This window comes from Oncorhynchus kisutch, linkage group LG10, assembly GCF_002021735.2.
Source record: "Oncorhynchus kisutch isolate 150728-3 linkage group LG10, Okis_V2, whole genome shotgun sequence".
In the NCBI taxonomy this organism is placed as follows: Eukaryota; Metazoa; Chordata; class Actinopteri; order Salmoniformes; family Salmonidae; genus Oncorhynchus; species Oncorhynchus kisutch.
Window position 1 is genome coordinate 8,052,698 of NC_034183.2, and position 25,543 is coordinate 8,078,240.

The 25,543-nt window shown below is 42.1% G+C and overlaps 1 protein-coding gene across 1 annotated transcript; it reads left to right on the top strand.

Annotated features, from left to right (window-relative positions):
* Nucleotides 1–6,450: 6,450 nt before the first annotated feature.
* On the top strand, nucleotides 6,451–15,254 carry LOC109898249 (neuronal acetylcholine receptor subunit beta-4-like). Its single transcript, XM_031833006.1, has 8 exons — nucleotides 6,451–6,495; nucleotides 6,625–6,734; nucleotides 6,897–7,077; nucleotides 10,653–10,799; nucleotides 11,055–11,253; nucleotides 11,682–12,000; nucleotides 12,380–12,473; nucleotides 13,919–15,254. The coding sequence occupies exons 1-8, from the start codon at nucleotides 6,469–6,471 to the stop codon at nucleotides 14,078–14,080; spliced, it is 1,239 nt and encodes a 412-aa protein (XP_031688866.1). The 5' UTR covers nucleotides 6,451–6,468; the 3' UTR covers nucleotides 14,081–15,254.
* Nucleotides 15,255–25,543: the final 10,289 nt, after the last annotated feature.

Below are 25,543 nucleotides of genomic sequence, written 5' to 3' on the forward strand. Positions count from 1 at the left end.
GGACCAGGCTATAGGAGACAACAGATCTGGGACCAGGCTACAGGAGACAACGGGTCTGGGACCAGCTTATAGGAGGAAACAACAGATCTGGAACATTATGGCCACACTGCTGATCTTAATATTAGATTTATTTTTTAATAAATGTAACCTTTTATTTAAGTAGGAAAGTCAGTGACGAAAAAAAATGTTATCTACAATGACGGCCTACACCAGTCAAACCTGGACGACGCTGGGCCAATTGTGCACTGCCCTATGGGACTCCCAATCACGTCCGGATGTGATACAGCCTGAATACTTACTGGCCAGGTCGTGACAACAGAAAGGTTCTGGTTTAGTCCCCCAAATATCTGGACTTAAGAAAGTATCATTGGAATCTTTTCTACTGTATCTTGGTCTATGCCGCTCTGACATTGCTCGCCCAAATATTTATATATTCTTAATTCCTTTCCTTTAGATTGTGTATTGTTGTGAAATTGTTAGATATTACTTGTTATATATTACTGCACTGTCGGAGCTAGAAACACAAGCATTTCGCTACAACCGCAATAACATCTGCTAAACACGTGTCTGTGACAAATAAAACATGATTTGATTTTGTATTTGGTAGTTTCATGACACATTGTGCGTTGAATGCATATTATTTAAAATGGTCTATAATCAAATTTGTTTTTTTGGTTTGTATAATATTGTATTGTAACCGAAGTCTATGCTGGATATGGACGACTGATTCTCACATTAATATGCAACCCAGAACTGTCAGGTCAGTGAATTTGAAACGGCCCCTTGCGGCTAATAGAACCCATCTATATTTTTAACTGTGTCTTATCACTGATCACAGGATTTTGAGGTCAGCAATACCGATTGGAATTTCCGTTATCGTTAATACTAAACTTTTTAATACATTTTCACCTGAAACTGTAAATCGATCCTTATTCTTTAGAATAAAAGTTGTTTTACTCACTTTTGATTGGGTTGATTTAAAAAATAATAATAATTATGGTCCATTGAACCTTACAGTACTTCACAGTCCACATCATTTGTGTGGGGATCGCCTGTCTAAGCCTTCGCTATGATGAGGACTGTCTGCCTCTGCTTTTGTATCCTGATCCAAGGTAAGTTTACAGATGTGTTATTTCATCTATTTATATTAACACATAGTTGATGTAACCTGGTCCCAGATATGTTTACCTCTGTGGTTACCATACCAACCCTTATGGAACAGCGGGGGGGACTGTGAAGAGAGACGCAGGTACAGATACGCACACAAACCATAGGAGATGGCAAGACGGCACAAACAGTAACACATCTGGAACCAGGCTAGAATCGATCTACACTGAATAGTGGTTATTGTCTCGTGGGAATTGTCCGTTTGATATATTATCTTCCCTGATGATTTAGGTGCAGACTCAGAGGAGAGGTTGGGATTTTAGATTGTTCTGGGTACGTTAGGGAATATGGATGCAAGCAGTAGAATCAGGGGGGGGGGGGGACTGAAGATAGAGACACGCAGGTACAGACACGGATACGCACACAAACGCTAGCACACTACACGCACGTACATTTAAATAGCATTGTATGTTGGTATACATTTTGAATTGTAGATATGTAGAAGTGTAATAATATTATATAATGTACTGTTTTATGTGTAATATAAGTGCCTTAATGTGTTTGGACCCCAGGAAGAGTAGCTGCTGCCTTGGCAGGAACTAATGGGGATCCATAATAAACCCCAGGCAGAGTAGCTGCTGCCGTGGCAGGAACTAATGGGGATCCATAATAAACCCCAGGAAGAGTAGCTGCTGCCTTGGCAGGAACTAATGGGGATCCATAATAAACCCCAGGAAGAGTAGCTACTGCCTTGGCAGGAACTAATGGGGATCCATAATAAACCCCAGGAAGAGTAGCTGCTGCCTTGGCAGGAACTAATGGGGATCCATAATAAACCCCAGGAAGAGTAGCTGCTGCCTTGGCAGGAACTAATGGGGATCCATAATAAACCCCAGGAAGAGTAGCTGCTGCCTTGGCAGGAACTAATGGGGATCCATAATAAACCCCAGGAAGAGTAGCTGCTGCCTTGGTAGGAACTAATGGTGATCCATAATAAACCCCAGGCAGAGTAGCTGCTGCCTTGGCAGGAACTAAAGGGGATCCATAATAAACCCCAGGAAGAGTAGCTGCTGCCTTGGCAGGAACTAATGGGGATCCATAATAAACCCCAGGAAGAGTAGCTGCTGCCTTGGCAGGAACTAATGGGGATCCATAATAAACCCCAGGTAGAGTAGCTGCTGCCTTGGCAGGAACTAATGGGGATCCATAATAAACCTCAGGAAGAGTAGCTGCTGCCTTGGTAGGAACTAATGGTGATCCATAATAAACCCCAGGCAGAGTAGCTGCTGCCTTGGCAGGAACTAAAGGGGATCCATAATAAACCCCAGGAAGAGTAGCTGCTGCCTTGGCAGGAACTAATGGGGATCCATAATAAACCCCAGGAAGAGTAGCTGCTGCCTTGGCAGGAACTAATGGTGATCCATAATAAACCTCAGGAAGAGTAGCTGCTGCCTTGGCAGGAACAAATGGGGATCCTTAATAAATACAAAACAGATTATTGGTTTATTTATTGGGAATAGTATGCGTTTCCATAATATATCCTCTTCCTATACAGTGCATTCTGAAAGTATTCAAGACCCCTTGACTTTTTCCACATTTTGTTACGTTACAGACTTTCCCTCATCAAACTACACACAATACCCCGTAATGTAAAAGTCAAAATAGGTTTTTTAGACATTTTTGCAAATGATTTCAAAATAAAATACAGAAATACCTTATTTACATAAGAATTCAGTTATTTTGCTCCGAAACAGGATTGTGTCGAGGTACAGATCGGGAAGGGTACCAAAACATTTCTGCAGCATTGAAGGTCCCCAAGAACACAGTGGCCTCCATCATTCTTAAATGGAAGAAGTGACCAAGAACCAGATGGTCACTCTGACAGAGTTCCTCTGTAGAGATGGAAGAACATTCCCAAAGGACAACCATCTCTGCAGCACTCCACCAATCAGGCCTTTATGGTAGAGTGGCCAGACGGAAGCCTTTCCTCAGTAAAAGGCACATTACAGCCTGCTTGAAGTTTGTCAAAAGGCACCTAAAGGACTCTCAGACCATGTGAAACAAGATTCTCTAGTCTGATGAAACCAAGATTGAACACTTTGTCCTGAATGCCAAGCATCACGTCTGGAGGAAACCTGGCACCATCCCTACAGTGAAGCATGGTGGTGGCAGCATCATGCTGTGGGGATGTTTTTCAGGGGCAGGGAATAGTCAGGATTGAGGGAAAGATGAACGGAGCAAAGTACAGAGAGATCCTTGATGAAAACTTGCTCCAGAGGACTCAAGGCTTCAGACTAGGGCGAAGGTTCACCTTAAAAAAAAGGACAACGAATCTAAGAACACAGCCAAGACAGCTCAGGAGGGTCTTTGGGACAAGTCTCTAAATGTCCTTGATTGGCCCAGCCAGATCCCAGACTTGAACCCGAACATCTCTGGAGAGACCTGAAAATAGCTGTGCAGCGACGCTCCTCATCCAATCTGACAGACTTTGAGAGGATCTGCAGAGAAGAATGGCAGAAACTCCCCAAATACAGGTGTGCCAAGCTTGTAGCTTCATACCCAAGAATTCTCAAGGCTGTAATTGCTGCCAAAGATGCTTCAACAAAGTACTGAGTAAAGGGTCTGAATGCTAATGTAAATGTGATATTTCAGTTTTAATTTTTTTTAAATAGATTTGTAAACATTTCAAAAAATGTTTACATTATTGGGTATTTTTAAAATCCATTTTAGAATAAGGTTGTAATTTTGCCGGGGCGGCAGGGTAGCCTAGTGGTTAGAGCGTTGGACTAGGAAGCGGAAGGTTGCAAGTTCAAACCCCCGAGCTGACAAGGTACAAACCTGTCGTTCTGCCCCTGAACAGGCAGTTAACCCACTGTTCCTAGGTCGTCATTGAAAATAAGAATTTGTTCTTAACTGACTTGCCTGGTTAAATAAAGGAAAAATAACAAAATGTGGAATAAGTCAAGGGGTCTGAATACTTTCCAAATGCATCCTCATTTTTTATTTGTATTTTTATTTTATTTCACCTTTATTTAACCAGGTAGGCTAGTTGAGAACACCTTTATTTAACCAGGTAGGCTAGTTGAGAACACCTTTATTTAACCAGGTAGGCTAGTTGAGAACACCTTTATTTAACCAGGTAGGCTAGTTGAGAACACCTTTATTTAACCAGGTAGGCTTGTTGAGAACACCTTTATTTAACCAGGTAGGCTTGTTGAGAACACCTTTATTTAACCAGGTAGGCTAGTTGAGAACACCTTTATTTAACCAGGTAGGCTAGTTGAGAACACCTTTATTTAACCAGGTAGGCTAGTTGAGAACACCTTTATTTAACCAGGTAGGCTAGTTGAGAACACCTTTATTTAACCAGGTAGGCTAGTTGAGAACACCTTTATTTAACCAGGTAGGCTAGTTGAGAACACCTTTATTTAACCAGGTAGGCTAGTTGAGAACACCTTTATTTAACCAGGTAGGCTAGTTGAGAACACCTTTATTTAACCAGGTAGGCTAGTTGAGAACACCTTTATTTAACCAGGTAGGCTAGTTGAGAACACCTTTATTTAACCAGGTAGGCTAGTTGAGAACACCTTTATTTAACCAGGTAGGCTAGTTGAGAACAAGTTCTCATTTACAACTGCGACCTGACCAAGATAAAGGAAAGCAGTGCACACAAACAACAACACAGAGTTACACATGGAATAAACAAAAGTACAGTCAATAACACAATAGAGAAAGTCTATATACAGTGTGTGCAAATGGAGTGAGGAGGTAAGGCGATAAATAGGCCGTAGAAGCGATGTAATTACAGTTTAGCAAATTAACACTGAAGTAATAGATGTGCAGAAGATGATGTGCAAGTAGAAATACCGTGTTTGCAAAATAATAGAAAAGTAAATAAAAACAATATGGGGATGAGGTAGGTAGATTGGATGGGCTATTTACAGACGAGCTATGTACAGCTGCAGCGATCGGTTAGCTGATGTTTAAAGTTAGTGAGGGAAATATAAGTCTCCAGCTTCAGCGATTTTTGCAATTCGTTCCAGTCATTGGCAGCAGAGAACGGGAAGGAAAGGCGGCCAAAGGAGGTGTTGGCTTTGGGGATGACCAGTGAGATATACCTACTGGAGTGCGTGCTACGGGTGGGTGTTGTTATCCTGACCAGTGATAAGGCGGAGCTTTACCTAGCAAAGACTTATAGATGACCTGGAGCCAGTGGGTCTGGCGACGAATATGTAGCGAGGGACAGCCGACGAGAGCATGCAGGTCACAGTGGTGGGTAGTATATGGGGCTTTGGTGACAAAACGGATGGCACTGTGATAGACTGCATCCAATTTGCTGAGTAGAGTGTTGGAGGCTATTTTGTAAATTACATCGCCAAAGTCGAGGATCGGTAGAATAGTCAGTTTTACTAGGGTATGTTTGGCGGCATGAGTGAAGGAGGCTTTGTTGCGAAATAGAAAGCCGATTCTAGATTTAATTTTGGATTGGAGATGTTTAATATGAGTATGGAAGGAGAGTTTACAGTCTAGCCGGACACCTAGGTATTTGTCCACATATTTTAAGTCAGAACTAATATACTACTATATATAGTACATAGGACGACAGGTAGCTTAGAGTGTTGGGCCAGTAACCTAAATGTTGCTAGTTCGAATCCCAGAGTCGGCAAGGTGAAAAATAATCTGTCGATCTGCCCTTGGGCAAGGCACTTCACACTAATTTCTCCAGGGTTGCCGTCAATAATGGCTGATCGCTAGCTCTGACCCCACTCTCCGAGGGTGTCACAGGGGGAGTCGGGATATGCAACAAAAAACAGATTTCCAGGTCACACCTCAGACTCGTACAGGTTGACCCATTTGTATATGCAATGAAACATATTTGACCTATATCTTCACACCTCACCTTTTCACAGGGCATCTATTGTACATTACAACACATTCTGTCAATTCAGAAAGAAAATTGACACTCCAATTCAGAAATTAAACTGACACTCCACTTCCTCATTGCTGTCTTTATTTCCAGGTGGTCTATGTGCGGAGTCTGAGGAGAGGTTGCTGAAGTGGCTACTGAGTAGAGAGCGTTACAACAAGCTGATACGACCGGCCAGTAACCAGTTTGAACCAGTTACCATCAAACTGCAGGTCTCCCTGGCACAACTGATCAGTGTGGTGGGTTGATTGGATTGGATTCTATTGCACTTTACTGTTTTGTTTTGTTACTCTATTGTATCAGTGTGGTGACCGTTCAGTTCTTTTATTTTCATTTGAGTTTATATAGAAATTACAAAACGTCATGGAATTCATAAAAGTTTGATACATTTTTAACAATATGTCTTCCCTTTGTAGCATGACCGGGAACAAATTATGATCACAAATGTCTGGCTAACACAGGTGAGAAGAACGATCATCTGTCCAGAATACATACAGTATGTAACGTGGTGTCATTATTGAACACAACATTATGGTGAAGGTGAGTGTTTTACCTCTTGCTACTACTAATAACCATCCTTCTCACCGTAGAACTGGGTTGATTACAGGTTGTCATGGGAACCCTCAGACTTTGATGGGATTGACAAGCTCCGCATTCCGTCCCGTCATATATGGCTCCCAGATATTGTACTGTACAACAAGTTAGTATCAAACCCTCCGGGAAAAGCATGTGCTGTAAATTTTTTTATTGTGTAGTCAATTGTATGGTGCTGCTGGGAATTCACAGACAAAGTCAAAAGATATTCAACGCTGTTATTCTGAGAGCCTAAAATCTCACTGACGTGTCCTCCCTTCAACTGTAGTGCTGATGGTATCTATGAGGTGACGGTCTTCACCAACGCCATCGTCCTGTCCAACGGCACCATCTTCTGGCTCCCACCAGCTATCTATAAGAGTGCCTGCAAGATCGAGGTCAAACACTTCCCATTCGACCAACAGAACTGCACCCTGAAGTTCCGCTCGTGGACCTATGACCACACTGAGGTAATACATGGAAATGCATTGTGCTTTATCCTTGATAATGTGGTCCTCTGTAGCTCAGTTGGTAGAGCATAGCGCTTGCAACGCCTGGATATTGGGTTTGATTCCTGGGACCACTCGTACTTAAAATGATACACATTTTTAGCTATATTGAATATGTCCGGATTTCTCTATTGAGGCGTAGAAATGGTACATCATGCAATGTGGTTGGAAGAAACCTGGGAAAGTTATGCTGCTTTAAAAGGTGATACACATGTAGAAGAAAATGCCCTTTGAAAGATTTTTCTGAGATTTTTACCCTTCCTAGAGAGCTCTTCTTTGATTACGCCCATTCAGCATCGTTCACGCCCTCTTAAACCTTAACCCCACCCACCCATCAAATCAAATTGTATTTGTCACATGCGTCGAATACAGTGAAATGCTTTACTTACAAGCCCTGAACCATCAATGCATTTTTAAGAAAATAAGTGTTAAGTAAAAATCTAAGTTTATTTGTTGCGTACACAGATTAGCAGATGTTTATATGGCTGGGGGCAGTATTGAGTAGCTTGGATGAATAAGGTGCCCAGAGTAAACTGCCTGCTACTCAGTTCCAGAAGCTAAGATATGCATATTATTAGTATATTTGGATAGACAACACTCTGCAGTTTCTAAAACTGTTTGAATGATGTCTGTGAGTATAACAGAACTCTTATGGCAGGCAAAAAACAGAGAAAAATTCCAACCAGGAAGTGAGAAATCTGAGGTTTGTCGTTTTTCAACTCATTCTCTATTGAAGATACAGTGGGATATTGGTCATGTTGCACTTCCTAAGGCTTCCACTAGATGTCAACAGTCTTTAGAACCTTGTTTGATGCTTCGACTGTGAAGTGGAGGCTCATAAGGGCTGTTTGAGCCAGGTGTCTGGCAGAGTGCCATGAGCTCGTGACGCTCGTTCACGTGAAAGTTAGCTCGCGTTCCAGTGCTTTTCTACAGACAAAGGAATTCTCCGGTTGGAACATTATTGAAAATGTATGTTAAAAACATCCTAAAGATTGATTCTATACTTCGTTTGACATGTTTCTACGGGCTGTAACGGAACTTTTTGACTTTCCGTCTGCTCGTGCGTCATGAATTTGTATTGGTGAACTGAACGCGCTAACAAAAGGAGGTATTTGGACATAAAGATGAACTTTATGGAACAAATCAAACATTTATTGTGGAACTGAGATTCCTGGGAGTGCATTCTGATGAAGATCATCAAAGGTAAGGGAATATTTATAATGCTATTTCTGACTTCGGTTGACTTCTGTTGACAACATGGCAAATATCTGTTTGGGTTGTTTTGGTCTCTGAGCTCCGTACTCAGACTTTTGCATGGTGTGCTTTTTCTGTAAAGTAAAAACAAAAATCTGACACAGCGGTTGCATTAAGGAGAAGGGTATCTAAAGTTCCATGTATATTAATTCTCTCTCTATTTCTGGTTTTTGTGACTCCTCTCTTTGGCTGGAAAAATGGCTGTGTTTTTCTGTGACTTGGCTCTGACCTAACATACAGCGGGGCAAAAAATAATACTTTTTTGTCCCACTGTAATCGTTTGTGGTGCTTTCACCGTAAAGCTTATTTGAAATCGGACACTGTGGTGGGATTAACAAGAAGTGTATCTTTAAAATGGTGTGAAATACTTGTATGTTTGAGGAATTTTAATTATGAGACTTATGTTGTTTGAATTTGGCGCCCTGCACCTTCACTGGCTGTTGTCATATCGATCCCGTTAGCGGGATCTCAGCCCAAAGAGGTTTTAAAGCAGGTGCAGTTTGTGTTTCTAGCTCCAGCAGTGAATGTCTAACAGTACAAAATACTAATACACACAATAATCCCAAGAAGAAGAAATTAAGCAAATGTACAGACCAACAAATATTGTTTACATCAACAACATGGGAATCACTACAAAACTTATTGTATGACCTCTTATATACTATATTAGGCCCAGCCTTTGTAACTTTGGTTTTCCTAGCTATGGCTACTATATTGTGTTCACTAAATGCATGAGTAACGGAGTACTTGAACGGACGTCAAAGTTCAATCTTTAACCAGAGATCACATTTTTTCCCCCAAATACTGTAAGACTATTTGGAGGAATGTGCATTATGGCTGCCCGAATTGGCAAGTGAAATTTTGTATTGAAGGCAACATTCATTTGTTTTTTACATGTGCATTTGTGGGGCACACAAAAAATACTATGCTGTACTGTTTCCGCCTGCTAAATGGTAGCAGGGTGAACAGGCCGTGACTCGGCTGGCTTAGTATTTTTTGATGAATAGAGCTGCCTCGGGAAGCACAAACAAAGGATCCAGGTCAGGAAGGTCGAATTTCTGGTGAATTAGATCCTGCCGATCTCATGTCTTAACTTGGTGTTAGGGGGCGCTATTTTAATTTTTGGATGAAAAACGTTCCCGTTTTAAACAAGATATTTTGTCACCAAAGATGCTTGACTATGCATATAATTGACAGCTTTGGATAGAAAACACTGATGTTTCCAAAACTGCAAAGATATTGTCTGTGAGTGCAACAGAACTGATGTTACAGGCGAAACCCAGATAAAAATCCAACCAGGAAGTGCCGCATTTTTTGAAACCGCCTCATGCAAATGAATGGGCTACGAATGAGCTTACGTTTTCTACGTATTCCCCAAGGTGTCTACAGCATTGTGACTTCTTTTTGCGCATTTCCGTTGAAGAATAGCCGTAAGGGACCATATTTAGCAAGTGGTCACATGGTGTCTCCCGTAGAAAATCTTGCGTAAAATACTGTGGTAGCCAATTCGTTTGAGGCTATGATTACGCTCCCGGATCCGGGATTGCTAGTCGCAAGAAGTGTTCTTTTCGGTTGGACGAAATAATACTAGAAATATTCACTGTAAGAAATAACACAAAAAAAGCTACTGGAAAAAGCTACTGGAAAGCTGGCTTGGAGCTAGAAACAGAGCGAATGTATCTGTTGGCGCCATCTTGCACAGCGCCAACATGTAAACACATGCGATTCAGCATGGCATTGTCCTCCAGAGTCTCTCTACTTATCCCAGCTAAATCCAGGGCAGCAATGTTTTTGAGAGCTGTAGCAACACTTTGCAGTTGTCTAAAGCTACAACTTTACCTCAAGTCTGCGGTAGCAACGATGATCTATGTACTGACCAGTGAAGCTCCCATTGTGTTATAGACTGAAGCCTGTGACATGACATACCAATCAGGACTATCTTGGCATGTCCAACCATTCTATTATCTCAGCCAATCACGACTAAACAGGAAGGATCCTTTACTTCTCACTGTATAGCTCAATGCTTCTCTTTGGCTGAACTAGTCTCATCAGTTTATTTATTCATATTTACAGTTCCAACAAGTTTATAATTAAGGCGCATGAATGTTCACATGTTCAAGAAGTCATTTCTGCCCCAATTTTTTACAATAATAGCTTTTTCAGACGACCCTACTGCGAAGTAGGAACTGTCGTCAAATGCCTTAGATCCTGTAACCTGTTACGTGTGTGTATTGTTTCAGACGATGTATTTTAATTGTCAAATCTAAATCCAATCAAATCAGGTGGATCTGGTCCTCAGGACAGGTGTGGCCAGTATGGATGACTTCACGCCCAGTGGAGAGTGGGACATCTTGGCTTTACCCGGGAGACGTACTTTCTCCAGCTCAGAGCCCATCTACGTGGATGTGACCTACGACTTCCTGATCAAAAGGAATGAATATATAATGCCATTTTTTAAAATCTTATTCTTCAACTGTTTACAATATATTAGTTGTGTTACTTTTTCTAGTCCTTGTCATAAGATGTTATTATTTTTTACAATCGAGGACCACTTTGGAAATACTTGATTTCATCAATGCTTTTATGTGCTGTCATCTGGAATCATAGGCTACACAGCTTGGTTGAGGTATTATTTGTACCTCAGATAAGATTCAATTCAATTCTGCTCAATTCAATTTATTTCCAGGAAGCCGTTGTTCTACACCATAAATCTGATTATCCCCTGTGTCCTCATCACCTCTCTGGCTGTGTTGGTCTTCTACCTGCCCAGTGACTGTGGAGAGAAGATCAGTCTGTGTGTCTCTGTACTGTTGGCCCTCACTGTGTTCCTGTTGCTGATATCTAAGATCGTACCGCCAACCTCTCTGGACGTGCCCCTGATCGGTAAGCTCTGTGCCAGGGCCAGTATTAACCAAGGGTTAAGGATTTAGTAGGAGTGCTGATCTTGAATCAGTTTGACCTTTTTTTAGATCATAATGAATAAGATTATATTGCCAGTGGGGACCTGATCCTAGATCAGCACTTCTGCTTTGTGCACACAGGTCCTGATATTCACCATAGTGCTGGTGACCTTCTCCATCACCATTATGTGATGGCTCATGCATAAGCTTAGTGTTAAGTAGGGCTGCAACAATAGTACCAATTTTTTTTTTTTTAATCCAACTTATCTGAGAAAATATTATTTGACTGTTGAATGTACAGTGTAAATTAAAAGAAAAGTCAAGTTCAACATTTTTATTAGGAAAAACAACATTGCATAATGACATTTTTAAATGAGATGCTTCTTCACACTCTTCTCTCTGATCTGCTAGGTAAATACCTGATGTTCACCATGGTTCTCGTAACCTTCTCCATCGTCACCAGTGTGTGTGTTCTGAACGTCCATCACCGTTCCCCCAGCACACACACCATGCCCCACTGGGTTAAAGTTTTGTTCCTGGACTGGCTGCCTGCCCTGCTGTGCATGAGGCACCCCCAGAACAACTCGGCCAGACAGCGTCTCCGTCAGAGGAGACAGCAGTCGCTCCAGAAGACCAAGGAGGCTAGCCCAGGGATGGACCCTGGCGTGGCCTCCTCTCCTTCCTCTTCACCATTCCTCCTATCTCCTGGGTCCTACTACCTCAGAAAAAGGTAATTATACTATTTCTATCATGTACCATTATTATTATTATTTCTTTTTCTTTCATTTTATTGTGGTCAGGTGATCACCAGAAGATGTAATCAACAGATCATGAATTTACTGTAATGTATGTACATTTTCTTGAAAATGTGTTAAAAAAAAACTGTAACGGATGGTTCCCTTGAAATGTAAAGCAAATTTATAATTTATTCATTGAAATTAATTAAATAATTCAGGAGTGTGAGGACACAAGAGGGGTTTCTCATATGTAAAGAAAATGTGTCATTTATTAATTAATTAATTAATTCATTCATTCAGGAGTGTGAGAACACAAGAGGGGTTTCTGCCCACGGAGCAACTGTCTGGTCGCCCGTGGTGTGGCAGCTCCAGCTCTGACATCAGTCACAGTCCTGACCTACAGGAAGCTGTAGATGGGGTGCGATACGTCGCTGACTACATGATTAGAGACGACGACAACAAGACTGTGAGTCAATCTGGTCTTATTTGAATTGTTGTTTTTGTTTGCTGCAAAAATTGGTTTATCGTATCTATCACATCAGAAATGCAGAAAATCAGAACACAATAAGATGGTCACAATGTAAAAATAAGTAAGAGAGATCGCAGGTTGGAAAAGCTACTTTTCTGTCCAACATAAAAACTGAAATCTGTCTGGAAGGACCCTTTTTCTTCTGTCCAGCTGGAGATTGACCTTCAAAGCTCTTCAGTCTTTTGTTTTGTGTGTAATGTTTTTGGACCCCAGGAAGGAGTAGCTGATGCCTTGGCAACGCCTAATGGGGATCCATAATAAACCCTAGGAAAGAGTAGCTGCTGCCTTGGCAACGCCTAATGTGGATCCATAATAAACCCCAGGAAAGAGTAGCTGCTGCCTTGGCAACGCCTAATGGGGATCCATAATAAACCCCAGGAAAGAGTAGCTGCTGCCTTGGCAACGCCTAATGTGGATCCATAATAAACCCCAGGAAAGAGTAGCTGCTGCCTTGGCAACGTCTAATGGGGATCCATAATAAACCCCAGGAAAGAGTAGCTGCTGCCTTGGCAACGCCTAATGTGGATCCATAATAAACCCCAGGAAAGAGGAGCTGCTGCCCTGGCAACGCCTAATGTGGATCCATAATAAACCCCCGGAAAGAGTAGCTGCTGCCTTGGCAACGCCTAATGGGGATCCCTAATATATACAAAATACCTGTGGGCGGAGCTACAGCTCTGATATTAAACTTTCTTCTGCAGTATTTTGTACAGTTGATCATCCTCTCTCTTTTTTCACGTGTTCTGCAATGAATGGATGGATGTGTGAATGAGTGAGTGAGTGAGTGAGTGAGTGGGTGGGTGGGTGGATGTGTGAGTGGATGTGGGTGGGTGGATGGATGTGTTAGTGGGTGGATGGATGTGGGTGTGTGAGTGGATGTGTGAGTGGATATGGGTGGGTGGATGGATGTGTGACTGGATGTGTTAGTGGGTGGGTGGATGGATGGATGGATGGATGGATGTGGATGGATGGATGGATGTGGGTGGATGGATGGATGGATGTGGGTGGATGGATGTGGGTGGATGGATGGATGGATGTGGGTGGATGGATGGATGGATGTGGGTGGATGGATGGATGGATGTGGGTGGGTGGGTGGGTGGGTGGATGGATGTGGGTGGGTGGGTGGGTGGATGGATGGATGGATGTGGGTGGGTGGGTGGATGGATGGATGTGGGTGGATGGATGGATGTGGGTGGATGGATGGATGGATGGATGGATGGATGTGGGTGGATGGATGGATGGATGTGGGTGGGTGGATGGATGGATGGATGTGGGTGGATGGATGGATGTGGGTGGGTGATCATGCTGCTTTACTCCCCCAGACATTTGAGTCTCTTCTCTAGACCGTTCTCTCTCTCCTTTTCTGACCCTGTGTTCTCCAGGTGATTGAGGACTGGAAGTACGTGGCGATGGTATTGGATCGTCTGTTCCTATGGATCTTTGCAGTAGGCTGTATAGCCGGTACTCTTGGAATCTTCCTCCAACCTTTCTTCCAGCATCAGACCATCTCAGCAGCCCCACCTCACCAAGGGACGTCATCTTGAAGGATTCCGTTGTTTAAAAATATATATATTATCCATGTAAAACAAATCATGTCTAGCTTTAAAAGAGGACCCCACCACATGAAATGATCTGAAGGACTTTACTGTCAACTGGCTAATGCCGCTACTATTCTTAGCTACAATTTATTACAGTAATGATGAGGTGTTTGGAGGTGTTAGATAGTGTTTGTGTTAGATAGAGCAGTGTCTGACTGCTGTCGGCTGAGGAAGATGCTTTGAATTGACTGTGTTCGGTAAAGAGATGTTTTGTGATGATGGATAGACTTTAATGAACAACATGGTAACATCATGCATGTCCCCTAAACTAGAAATGAACAACATGGTTAACATTATGCATGTCCCCTAAACTAGAAATGAACAACATGGTTAACATTATGCATGTCCCCTAAACTAGAAATGAACAACATGGTTAACATTATGCATGTCCCCTAAACTAGAAATGAACAACATGGTTGACATTATGCATGTCCCCTAAACTAGAAATGAACAACATGGTTAACATTATGCATGTCCCCTAAACTAGAAATGAACAACATGGTAACATTATGCATGTCCCCTAAACTAGAAATGAACAACATGGTTGACATTATGCATGTCCCCTAAACTAGAAATGAACAACATGGTTAACATTATGCATGTCCCCTAAACTAGAAATGAACAACATGGTTAACATTATGCATGTCCCCTAAACTAGAAATGAACAACATGGTTAACATTATGCATGTCCCCTAAACTAGAAATGAACAACATGGTAACATCATGCATGTCCCCTAAACTAGAAATGAACAACATGGTAACATCATGCATGTCCCCTAAACTAGAAATGAACAACATGGTTAACATTATGCATGTCCCCTAAACTAGAAATGAACAACATGGTAACATCATGCATGTCCCTTAAACTAGAAATGAACAACATGGTAACATCATGCATGTCCCCTAAACTGAATGTCACAAACTGAGAAAATATATGAAGTGTGCTGCCACCCTCTGCCAATGTTATGAATTTAAAGTGATGTCGTAAAGTAGGCTACTCAACAACACGCTGAATGGATGATTGGTTTGAACATTCGCAGGTTCTTATTATGAGGCGTGTTGTGATCTCTCAATTTTTAATCCTCTGTGCTCATTTGCCTTGTGGTGACAATAGTACATCATCGCAGGTCCAATTTAACTAATGTGCTGCCTGTGTTTATGAAAGAGTGGTCTATCAAATGAAACATAACCTAATGTGAAGGTCTACATATTCATCTCATACTCATACAGTCCCAATTCATTTTATGACATGAGTGGTCTGCGTAGCCTGGAGAAATCCAGTCTGTTTGTGCTAACATTCCACTCCTTGTCATGCCAAACAATGACACGAGTACAGGGAGTAGAATGTTAGCACAAAAAAAAAGGTGATGGATTTCATGTCCTGTGTGATTTATCAAACAATTTCTTAGGATGTATGAGCAGTAGGAGTTGATACATAGCTTGGTTCCAGATCGGTTGGTGTTGCCATGACAACGCCTATGGTGATTGTTAAACCAAACATACAGACTTGACAAGATGGCACTGTTACGAAACCAACGACTAGCCTGCTGATATTGTTGCACTCGCTTTGTCTAGGGGTCCTAGGCCTAGTAACATGGTCTGTAACCTGAATGAATGTCTGCATTTATGAAACCAATCAATGTTTGAGGACCGCTTTGGAGGCACATGTTCCATGTCTCGACCGCTATGTCGAACTACAAACAGGCCAAACTAAAGATTCCAAACCAACCAGCAGCCTCACGTCCACCAAACCAACCAGCAGCCTCACGTCCACCAAACCAACCAGCAACCTCACGTCCACCAAACCAACCAGCAGCCCCACGTCCACCAAATCAACCAGCAGCCTCACGTCCACCAAACCAATCAGCAGCCTCACGTCCACCAAACCAATCAGCAGCCTCACATCCACCAAACCAACCAGCAGCCTCACGTCCACCAAACCAACAAGCAGCCTCAAGCACTCCAAGCTCACACTCACACTCACACACTGATCAGCGTCATTGGCTGCACCAAATGTGCTTATCAAGTCTTGGCTTAGCACCTAGACCCCGTTTGCTGCCACCTGGGGATGGAGTGTGCAAGAGTATCCTGGGTAGTGTGTGTGTGTGTGTGTGTGTGTGTGTGTGTGTGTCTGTGTCCTAACACTGACCTTCCCCCCCATTTCATAACAGTAACAACAGATCTGGGACCACCAGACCAGCTGCTCCTCCTATCCGCAACCCATTCTGTGCTTCCTAATGTGATTTTCAGCCGTCAGAATATACTATGGAATAATGGCTGGTTGCATAACCATAAAACCTCCCCGAGATAAGACCTGGGTTCAGATACTATTTGAAATCTTTCAAATACTTTTGAGCGTTTGCTTAAGTCTGTTTGGAATGCCGGATTTGAACCTTTTTCTACCGGTTTCATCCCCACAGCAAAGCTCTATGAAAGCTTATTCACAGCTAATGTACTTGAAATGATATCAAATTGTATTTGAACCCAGGTCTGACCCAGATGTATCATATGATCTTGCGCAACTATGAGTCTATCTGAATATGACCCAGTATAATATATATATATATTTTTTGTGATATCCAATTGGTAGTTACAGTCTTGTAACATCGCTGTAACTCCCGTACTAACTCGGGAGAGGTAAAGGTCGATCGCCATGCTTCCTCCAAAACACGACCCCGCCAAGCATGAGCCAGTATGAAATTGTGATCTAGGATAGGACCAGGATGACAGTATATGTTAGCATAGATTTGGTTACCTATTAGTTGATTATTGACCTGACAGCTCAAAAACAAATGTATAAAAAGGACCAAATAGAGATTTTTATTAGTTGATTCCTATACATGTCTGATGTTATAGAATGTGATCAAAATTATAGCCGATAGCTAGTTAATTAATGGGATTGATTGACATCTACTTCCTTGTATTTTATTAAGGTTTCCAGTGAACGATTCACCATGGGTGAGTGGATATATCAACCAACCCTGATCTCATTGGCTGTACTGCTCGTCACTCTGTCCAATAGTGTCTATAGGGGTAAAATCCTGGTGTATCCATTGGACGGAAGCCACTGGGTCAACATGAGAGTCATCATGGAAGAGCTTCATTCCAACCACTGGTAACGTTTTTTAAAACAATTTTTATTTCACCTTTATTTAACCAGGTAAGCCAGTTGAGAACAAGTTCTCATTTATAACTGTGACCTGGCCAAGATAAAGCAAAGCAATGCGACAAAAACACAGAGTTACATATGGGATAAACAAACATACAGTCAATAACACAATAGAAAAATCTATGTACAGTGTGTGAAATGTTGTTAATTTTTTAAAATTAAACCTTTATTTAACCAGGAAGGGCTCATTGAGATTAAAATCTCTTTTTCAAGAGCGCCCTGGCCAAGATAGGAAGCACCAAGTCATTACAAAAAAATTACAGACAGACAACATGAAAAACTACAAGTCATCTTGTAAAAACCATTGAATTAACAAGAGTATAAAACAGCAAATTAAAAACATTGACAGGTCAGAGAATCAGCCTCAAAATCATTCATCAGTGATTTAAAAACACCAATCGGGACAAGTTCTTCCAGTTTAAATGTATTTTGTAAGGTGTTCCAAGTCGATGGCACAGAGTACATAAAAGCCCTTTTACCAAATTCAGTTCGGACATTTGGAACAGTTAGCAGGATAAAGTCCAGCGAACGAAGAGAGTACCCACCACATTTCTGAACAATAAAAATGCACAAATAAAAAGGTAGTAAACCCCAAATGGCTTTGTAAATAAAAGTATTCCAGTGACTGAGCCTACGAGTGACTAGAGAAGGCCAGCCACCCTGGTATACAAAGTGCAGTGGTGCGTAAGGGTCATCAATTAAAATTCCAAGATATTTAAATGTAGTAAGGTTGGGGAGGTAAGGCAATAAATAGGTAATATTGGCAAAATAATTACAATTTAGCATTAACACTGGAGTGATGGATGTGCAGATGATGATGTGCAAGTGGAGATACTGGCGTGCAAAAGAGCAAGAAAAATAATAATATGGGGATGAGGTAGTTGGGTGTGCTATTTACAGATGGGCTGTGTACAGGTATTGTACAATGATCTGTAAGCTGCTCTGACAGCTGATGCTTAGTAAAGTTAGAGAGGGAGATATAAGTCTCCAGCTTCCGTGATTTTTGCAATTCATTCACGTCATAGGCAGCAGAGAACTGGAAGGAAAGGTGGCCAAAGTAAGTGTTGGCTTTGGGGATGACCAGTGAAATACATCAAGTAGAATTCCCCCCACTACACCTACATCACCATCCTTTAACACTGGTGCCTTCCATTAAAACTTATTTGGTGAATTTATATTAAGTAAACATCCGAAAATCATGCTTCACTCAAGTGTCCTTTTTCGGGTTTCACGAGAACATGGCTGAAATGATTGCTCGGGTCCTTGAAGACAGCGAGTTGATCCATTCTCACCAGGATGGAAGTTTTACGGATCCTGGGATTGGTGGAGGGACGATCTTCCTCTGGTATACAGTGTCAGATGGACCATCCAAGGTGAAGCTCATTTGGTCATCGCCCCGTCACCTCTGTCCTACATCCCATTCACACCCACAGAGTTGACAGACAAGATGACATTCCCCTGGAGAGTCACCAACGTCATAGCTTACATTCTCGAGATTTAGTGCCCACTGAAAGTATTCACACCCCTTGACTTTTCCCACATTTTGTTGTGCTACAAAGGGGGATCAAAATGGATTTAATTGTAATTATTTTTACACAAAAAACATTCTAACAACATTTGGAAATATATATCTTGATCAGATAAGTATTCAACCCCCTGAGTAAAAACATGTTAGAATCACCTTTGGCAGCGATTACAGCTCTTGAGTATTTCTGGGTAAGTCTCTAAGAGCTCTGTCAAATTAGTTTTCGATCATAGCTAGACAACCATTATCAGGTCTGTAACTGTAACTCAGCACTCAGGAAAATTTGCTGTCTTCTTGGTAAACAACTCCAGTGTATATTTATTTATTTAATTTATTTTACCTTTATTTAACCAGGTAGGCAAGTTGAGAACAAGTTCTCATTTACAATTGCGACCTGGCCAAGATAAAGCAAAGCAGTTTGACAGATAAAACGACACAGAGTTACACATGGAGTAAAAACAAACATACAGTCAATAATGCAGTATAAACAAGTCTATATACAATGTGAGCAAATGAGGTGAGAAGGGAGGTAAAGGCAAAAAAGGCCATGATGGCAAAGTAAATACAATATAGCAAGTAAAATACTGGAATATTTGGCCTTGTGTTGTGCTGAAAAGGTTAATTAATCTCTCAGCGTCATGTGGAAAGCAGACTGGACCAGGTTTTCCTCTAGGATTTTGCCTGTGCTTAGCTTCATTCCATAAATTTTTTTTATCCTGAAAAACTCCCCAGTCCTTAACGATTACAAGCATACCCATCATGATGCAGCCACCACTATGCTTAAAAATATGGAGAGTGGTACTCAATAATGTGTTTAGATTTGCCCCAAACATAACACTTTTGTATTCAGGACAAAATGTAAATTGCTTTGCCACATTTTTCGCAGTTTTACTTTAGTGCCTTATTGCAAACAGGATGCATGTTTTGGAATATTTTTATTCTGTACAGGCGTACTTCTTTTCACTCTGTCAATTAGGTTAATTATCCTATCCTATCGTTAAACTCTGTAACCATTTCAAAGTCACCATTGGCCTCATGGTGACATCCCTAAGCAGTTTCCTTTGTCTCCGGCAACTGAGTTAGGAAGGTCGCCTGTATCTTTGTAGTGACTGGGTGTATTGATACATCATCCAAAGTGTAATTGGTAACTTCCATCATGCTCAAAGGGATATTCATTGTTTACCCATCTACCAATAGGTGCCCTTCTTTGTGAGGCACTGGAAAACCTCCCTGGTTTTTATGGTTGAATCTGTGTTTGAAATTCACTGATCGACTGAAGGACCTTACAATTATCTGTATGTGTTGGGTACAGATATGAAGTAGTTATTCAAAAATCATGTTAAACACTATTATTGCATACAGAGTGAGTCCATGCAACTTATTATGTGACTTGTTAAGCAAATGTTTACTCCTGAACTTATTTAGGCTTACCCAAGAATGTTTGTACCATGTTTTGTGCTGCTACCATGTTGTGTTGCTGCCATGTTGTTGTCATGTTGTGCTGCTACCATGTTGTGTTGCTACCATGTTGTTGTCATGTTGTGTTGCTACCATGCTGTGTTGTCATGTGTTTCTGCCTTGCTATGTTGTTGTCTTTAGGTCTCTCTTTATGTAGTGTTGTGTTGTCTCTGTTGTCGTGATGTGTGTTTTGTCCTATATTTATGTTATTTTTAATTTTTAATCCCAGCCCCGTCCCCGCAGGAGGCCTTCTGCCTTTTGGTAGGCCATCATTGTAAACAAGAATTTGTTCTTAACTGACATGCTTAGTTAAAGAAAGGTTAAATAAATAAATAAAAATAACAATGGGGTTGAATAGTTATTGACCCAAGACATTTCAACTTTTCATTAATTTGTAAAAAAATTGTTTAATCTTTTTTTTTGTGTTGATATTATGGGGTATTGTGTGTAGGCCAGTGACAAACATCTCCAACAACAAAATGTAGAAAAGGTGAATGGGTGTGAATACTTTCTGAAGGCACTGAATACTTTCTGAAGGCACTGAATACTTTCTGAAGGCACTGAATACTTTCTGAAGGCACTGAATACTTTCTGAAGGCACTGAATACTTTCTGAAGGCACTGTACTCCATGGCATTTATCACAGAACCTGGTACAAAACCGGTGGTCCAGCGTTACATCAGCCCTGACGTCGATTACAAACGCCGCCTTCCAGGAAGCAGATTTCTGACTCATGCCGAATATGGGTGGGTTCCTCTTCCACAGGACCTGGAGGACTTTGGTCATGATTTATTTGATTTAACTAGGCAAGTCAGTTAAGAACAAATTCTTATTTTCAATGAGGTTAACTGCCTTGTTCAGGGGCAGAACGACAGATTTATACCTTGTCAGCTCAGGGGATTTGATCTTGCAACCTTTTGGTTGCAAGTCAAACACTAAACACTATGCTACCTGCCACCCCCAAGTAAGGATGGAATTGTTAGGGTTCAAATATTTATAGAAACCCATGAGTCATACCCATGATGACTCTAGGGACTTACCCATGATATACCCATGATGACTCTACAAAGTCTGCCTTAGAAAGTCATCTGGAGGTATGGATGGATGGATAGATCCTTGAAGGGTGAATATATGAATGAATCTTTTGGACAAATTGTAAATAAATGTTACCGAACACGGATTATGCCTGGACTAAAAAAACGATTTCAATGGTTATTCTCCATTGAGCGTGCTTTTTGGTTCAGGACCAGGCTTTATCTGTGTCTGGACCCATTGAATTAAAAACAAAAGTCAACATGCATTTTCATTGTGGTTCTGTTGTGACCCTCATGTATACCGGGAAAGCAACCCTCCACCTTGTGTAACAACACCCGCCTGGTGAACTCCTTGTGTAACAACACCCGCCCGGTGAACTCCTTGAGTAACAACACCCGCCTGGTGAACTCCTTGACTAACAACAACTGCCTGGTGAACTCCTTGTGTAACAACATCTGCCTGGTGAACTCCTTGACAAACAACACCTGCCTGGTGAACTCCTTGACTAACAACACCTGCCTGGTGAACTCCTTGACTAACAACACCTGCCTGGTGAACTCCTTGACTAACAACACCTGCCTGGTGAACTCCTTGAGTAACAACACCTGCCTGGTGAACTCCTTGACTAACAACACCTGCCTGGTGAACTTCTTGACTAACAACACCCGCCTGGTGAACTCCTTGACTAACAACACCCGCCTGGTGAACTCCTTGTGTAACAACACTCGCCTGGCGAACTCCTTGAGTAACAACACCTGCCTGGTGAACTCCTTGACTAACAACACCCGCCTGGTGAACTCCTTGTGTAACAACACCCGCCTGGCGAACTCCTTGAGTACCAACACCTGCCTGGTGAACTCCTTGAGTAACAACACCCACCTGGTGATCTCCTTGACTAACAACACCTGCCTGGGGAACTCCTTGAGTAACAACACCCGTCTGGTGAACTCCTTGAGTAACAACACCTGCCTGGTGAACTCCTTGACTAACAACACCTGCCTGGTGAACTTCTTGACTAACAACACCCGCCTGGTGAACTCCTTGAGTAACAACACCCGTCTGGTGAACTCCTTGTGTAACAACACCCGCCTGGTGAACTCCTTGACTAACAACACCTGCCTGGTGAACTTCTTGACTAACAACACCCGCCTGGTGAACTCCTTGACTAACAACACCCGCCTGGTGAACTCCTTGTGTAACAACACTCGCCTGGCGAACTCCTTGAGTAACAACACCTGCCTGGTGAACTCCTTGACTAACAACACCCGCCTGGTGAACTCCTTGTGTAACAACACCCGCCTGGCGAACTCCTTGAGTACCAACACCTGCCTGGTGAACTCCTTGAGTAACAACACCCGCCTGGTGATCTCCTTGACTAACAACACCTGCCTGGTGAACTCCTTGTGTAACAACACCCGCCTGGCGAACTCCTTGAGTAACAACACCCACCTGGTGAACTCCTTGACTAACAACACCCGCCTGGTGAACTCCTTGACTAACAACACCCGCCTGGTGAACTCCTTGACTAACAACACCTGCCTGGTGAACTCCGTGTGTAACAACACCTGCCTGGTGAACTCCGTGTGTAACAACACCCGCCTGGTGGACTGACTCCTCCAGAAGGACCTCTTGAGACACCCCAAGACCCGGGCCTTCGTAGCCCACTGAGGAACCAACAAATTCCAGGAGGCCATCTACCATGGCGTCCTCCTTGTCGGCCTCATTCTCGCCTTCGACCCGCCCGACAACCTCTCCAAGGTTTAGGCGAGGGGAGCAGCTAAGATGGTTGACATCGTCACTATGGACAGAGAAGTGGTTGTCATGCAGAGGTTGCCTAGACTACACAGAGGCCAAGCCATTAAACCGCTGGACAAGGCAGTGTTTCCGAATCAACTTTGTTAAGAGACATAAAGGAGGTCGTCACCTGAGGACAAACTCCCATAAAATGTCCTGGATTGTGTCCCACTTCAGCTGATATGAAAGCGACTCTGCTGATGTGGGTGTTGCTCGTAACCCTGGCTTGCCTGGCAGACGTAAGATGGGTTTTGCGTTTTGTAGGATTAAAGTGAAGTGATTAAGTCATGTTTTGAGATATGAATATATTCATTGATCAATCAGCAAATGATCAATACCATTCATATTTTATCCATAAAATGAATATTTTATCAATATCAAAATATATATTTTCGTATATAATGCGTCATTCTCAATTTTCTTGAACATATGGATTCAAAAAAAATTCTAATGCAGTATATGACATGGAGGAGGGAAAATGTCATGATGACCTCATTCGTTGTATCAATCATGATTGGCCGAGATTCTGTCACTATGAATGGAAAGTTATCTTCTGCTGCGAGGATCATTGAAACCCTATGGCTGATTCAGAAGTAATGGGCCCACTTTTACCCGGAGGGTGGAAAGCTTCCTCTTCCTTTGTAAGTTACTTTGTTATTATGTTATTATACTATTTAGAATAGTACGTAGCCTGGTCCCAGATCTGTTTGTGTTGTCTTGACAACTTATATGGGTCTTTAATAGTTGGAAAGACAAGCACAGATCTGAGATCAGGTCCGATGCGTTTACTACTCCTTATGTTTCTATTAATATTATACCTAAACAATTCTATCCTTACTGGGGCAGGTTGATAACAAACTGCCCCAGTCGACAAAAGGCAGGATGCAGTGTCTATCACTCCAGACATTAGTCCCTGGACTGAGCCAATCAGAAACTGCGTAACGAGGTACTCCCTGACCTTTGACTCCCACAGCACCGGGTCAGTTCCATGCCGGATATTCTGTGCTGGGACCAATGATAACCTGCTAAATCGTCATAATCCATTGGACACAGGGACTAACTCACACAAAAGTAAAATGGCCTTTGTTACTTTGTACCCTTGTCCTGGTCTGCGAATGTCCACAATGTAACCAAAGCTCAAAACAAGAGGCGACACATTAGACAGCCCAGTAACCAGGGTTGGGGTTAAAACTGGGAGTCGATATTTATGTCCACAGCTCCTGCTGGGTCTCAGAAGTTGTGCCAGATAGTGTGTGTGAGTCCATCTGCTGTTTGGCAAAGAGAGGTACAGACGTCACCTAATTGAATAAACACATCATTTGTACCGATGTTTGTAAAAGCTCCTATTTGATTGTTGAGTATAAATGATAGCTAGGCTATTTGATGTCAACACAACCTGACCAAATCTATAAAAAAAAAGGAAAAAATGATTTTATTAGTCGCTATAACTTCCTTACATACAAACGTGACCATACCTTAACACATTTTAATATTTACAAAAATTGGGACACATTTTGACACCTAGAGAGAACATTTCTAAAGCGCAGATAGACCTACAAAAATACCCCCCCCCCCCCCCCCCCTTGCTACGATAAAAAACTGTTCATCAGAAAAGTATCATTTCCAAACGTATAACATTCATGTACAGTTTGTAGGAAAGGTAAAATTCACTGGACCCTGAAGAAGGCTACAGGCCAAAACATGTTGGTTTTAACAAGAATGAGCATTTCTATGACCAAGAGTTGGCGAATTTCCTCCTCTCCTCCAGTTTGCACCTCTGTTCATGCACCTTGGTTGGAGAGGGAGGTACCGGCAGTGTTCCCTTCCCTTTAGAAGTTGCTGGAGAAACAAGGTCTTGCTGTCTTGAGGCATTTGTAGAGAAAACATTATGAATTCTCTTCCCCTTAGCTTCAAAAAACAGGTTTTGGCTTAACGATGTTGTCGACGTCATGTCATCTCATACATCTCGTAAGTGTTGTTGACTTCCTGCAGTTCCTCTTCCTGCTGGCAGCTCTCTCTGATCACGTACACTATGAGTCCCACACAGATGAATATCAACAGAGCAATACCAATAACCTAGAAGGAGAAGAAGACTGCATTAGAAGAAAATACATCTTGTGGATGTAGTGGACATGAGTCGGTCAGGGGGCCTCCTGAGTGGCGTAGCGGTCTAAGGCACTGCATCTATACTAGGAGGCGTCACTACAGACACCCTGGTTTGAATCCAGGCTGTATCACAACTAGCCGTGATTGGGAGTCCCATAGGGTGGTGCACAATTGTCCCAGCGTTGCCAGGGTAGGCCGTCATTGTAAATATGAATTTGTTCTTTACTGACTTCCCCAGTAAATTTTTTAGTTATTTTTATGGTCACGTGATGAGGTAACTCTGCCTGCGAACTTCAAAACTAGTGTCTGCCCAGTGCCCAATA